The sequence below is a fragment of the Coptis chinensis genome, chromosome 1 (genome assembly GCF_015680905.1).
Source record: "Coptis chinensis isolate HL-2020 chromosome 1, ASM1568090v1, whole genome shotgun sequence".
Classification (NCBI taxonomy): Eukaryota; Viridiplantae; Streptophyta; class Magnoliopsida; order Ranunculales; family Ranunculaceae; genus Coptis; species Coptis chinensis.
In genome coordinates, this window is record NC_141456.1 from 44,623,917 (window position 1) to 44,626,625 (window position 2,709).

At 34.8% G+C, this 2,709-nt stretch overlaps 2 protein-coding genes across 2 annotated transcripts; both read right to left on the reverse strand.

The window, feature by feature from the left end:
• Positions 1-508: 508 nt before the first annotated feature.
• On the reverse strand, positions 509-892 carry LOC147524221 (uncharacterized). The gene has a single exon (XM_086573938.1). The coding sequence runs from the start codon at positions 890-892 to the stop codon at positions 509-511; it is 384 nt and encodes a 127-aa protein (XP_086430064.1).
• Positions 893-1,224: 332 nt separating this feature from the next.
• On the reverse strand, positions 1,225-1,575 carry LOC147524222 (uncharacterized). The gene has a single exon (XM_086573946.1). The coding sequence runs from the start codon at positions 1,573-1,575 to the stop codon at positions 1,225-1,227; it is 351 nt and encodes a 116-aa protein (XP_086430072.1).
• Positions 1,576-2,709: the final 1,134 nt, after the last annotated feature.

Below are 2,709 nucleotides of genomic sequence, written 5' to 3' on the forward strand. Positions count from 1 at the left end.
ATTTCTGAGAGGAGATTTGAGTTGAAATAGCCTGTTAAGATGGATCATTCTATAAACACTCGCATGACTAGTCTGAACAGAGGTAACCACACTATTTGGAAAGCCAAGAAGGAATAATTACTCTATTGCAATAGAATTACTCTATTGCAAGGATTTAAAAAATACAAAGGAGGCTCTGTCCATTTTTTATTTTTTTATTTTTATTTTTTCTTTTTTTTTTACACTTTAAATTAATCAAAAGATAGTTTATAATATGTAACTTTGAACACATAACATTTGAAATACAAAACTTAAAAGTTACATACAACACAACATACAACATTGAAACATGAAGACTGGAACTTGGAAATAATAAGACAACAAACAACTTTATTTATTGGTTTGAACTTGGAAATAATAAGACAACAAACAACATTATTTATTGGTTTGAACTTGAAAATAATAAGACAACAAACAACTTTATTTATTTGTTTGAACTTGGAAATAATAAGACACCAAACAACTTTATTTATTGGTTTGCACTCCATTCCCACAAGTGATTAATTAAGTGTTGTTCTAATTCTCTATGCTCAGCTCGATTGTGCATGTGAGCTAAACGTTGTAGGACTCTTATAAATTCAACATTACTAGTGTCTCGTTCAACAACAATATGTGGGATAATAGCCTCTTCATAATTATGATTCCTAGTAGGTGGTAAATCTCCAAACTCTTCTGCATGCACATATGTATGTCTTTCTTCTTCCACAATCATGTTATGCATAATTATGCATGCTGACATAACATCATGCAACACATTTTTCTCCCATAGACGAGTTGGACCCCTAACAATGGCAAATCTTTTTTGAAGAACTCCAAATGCTTGTTCAACATCTTTCCTATAACACTCTTGCATCCGTGTAAAAAATTGTTATCTTTCACCTCTAGGTTTTTTTATCGCTTTCACTAATGTAGACCATTTAGGATATATACCATCCGTCAGATAGTAACCAATGGTGTAATTTCTACCCATGAGAGTGTAGTTTGCAGGAGGGGTAAGACCAAACATGAGATTATTGAAAAGAGTAGAGCACCACAAACATTAGCGTCATTATTAGTACCTGGTAGGCTGAAGTAAGCGTGTCATATCCACATGTCGTAAGAAGCAACTGCCTCGAGTACGATGGTTGCAGCTCCATGTCTTCCAGTGTACTGTCCTGCCTACTCTGTTGGACATGCTTCCCAAGTCTAGTGCATACAATCGAGACTACCAAGCATTCCTGGAAATCCCCTTAGCTCAGCAACGTTAAGCAACCTTGCAATGTCCTCCTCGTTTAGTTCTCTCAAATATTCGGGACCAAATGCCTCCACTATATGTGGGTAGAACAATTTTACATATGGGAGTATGGTTGATTTAGCAATGCGGAAATACTGATCCAGAAAATCAGCTGGGGTTCCGTAAGCTACCGTTTGCAACACACACAACATTTTTCCCCGAGACGACAATCCGACTTTACCAGCTGCATCATATTTCTTCTTCAAAATGTCATTATGTTGCTTTAGGCGAATCCTAATCCTCAAGAATAGCTGACTACTCATTCGGTTGCGACTGTTAAAAATGTCTTCATTATATGTGGGATTTGGACCAAAGTAATCAGTCGTGAGCATTGCCCATGGCTCTATTATGGTTACGATACTTGCATCCTGCAATAGACCCTAGACGGGGCCTTTCAGGTTGAATGGCATTATTATAGATAACAACCACTGCAGCAAGATTTGCTTGGATGCCATTAGCTGCGGTATCCAAAAAATCTTGATCTTGTTGGTAGAATTGAAGAAAATGATTTCTTCGATTAATAGCATCATTGTCTTCATTATCAGAAGAGCTAGAAGAATGATGATGAGAAGGACCAGCTCCAGAGGCCATTTTTCTTAAGGTTATACAAGAAAGAGAAAATAATGAGTGAAGTAAGAAGGTACATTGGAATGGTATATGCTTATTATTGTTTATATATACAAATGAAATCTAAAATTAAGGTCCAAATTTTTTTAGAATAAGATTTTGGAGATTGGAGATTGGAGTGAGTGCCACATTTATTTCCTGACTTGGAGCGAGTGCCACATTTATTTCCTTAAAGCGAGTGCCACATTTATTTCCTGACTTGGAGCGAGTGCCACATTTATGATTTTTTAGTTATAAATACGTAACCATTCTCATCATACAATTCACACATTTCTCATTCTATTTTGAACCAACAAAAAACAAAATCTCATTCTCTCAGTTTTATTCTCATTTGTTACTAATTTTGTTTTATAGCAATGTCTTCTAAGAAATCGTTATTTAACCTAATGGAAGACACAATTTTGATTGAAGCATTGTTACAGTTCTCTATTGATCCAATTACTGGGATCAACCAGTCCTATAACATGTTATGGGATAATATTGTGAATCACTATGAGACAGAGAGATTAAAGTTCTGTTATATTCATCGAACCAAGAAAAGCTTGGAAGGTCGTTGGGGAATTATCAACAAAGTTATAACTTTGTTTCGTGGTTGTGTCCATCAAGCTAAATCTTTTAACATTTCTGGATCAAACGATGCACATGTTGTAAGTATTGATTGTAAATTCACTAGTATTGTTAAATTTAATTTGTATTTCATTTAGTGTTACAGTTTGTATAATTTTTCTTAACAAATGGCATAAGCAAAACAGATGTATGTCGAAAGGTCA

Excerpts from the sequence above, each read along its gene's own strand:
- LOC147524222 (XM_086573946.1), bottom strand. The coding sequence starts at position 1,575 with ATGAGTAGTCAGCTATTCTTGAGGATTAGGATTCGCCTAAAGCAACAT.
- LOC147524221 (XM_086573938.1), bottom strand. The coding sequence starts at position 892 with ATGCAAGAGTGTTATAGGAAAGATGTTGAACAAGCATTTGGAGTTCTT.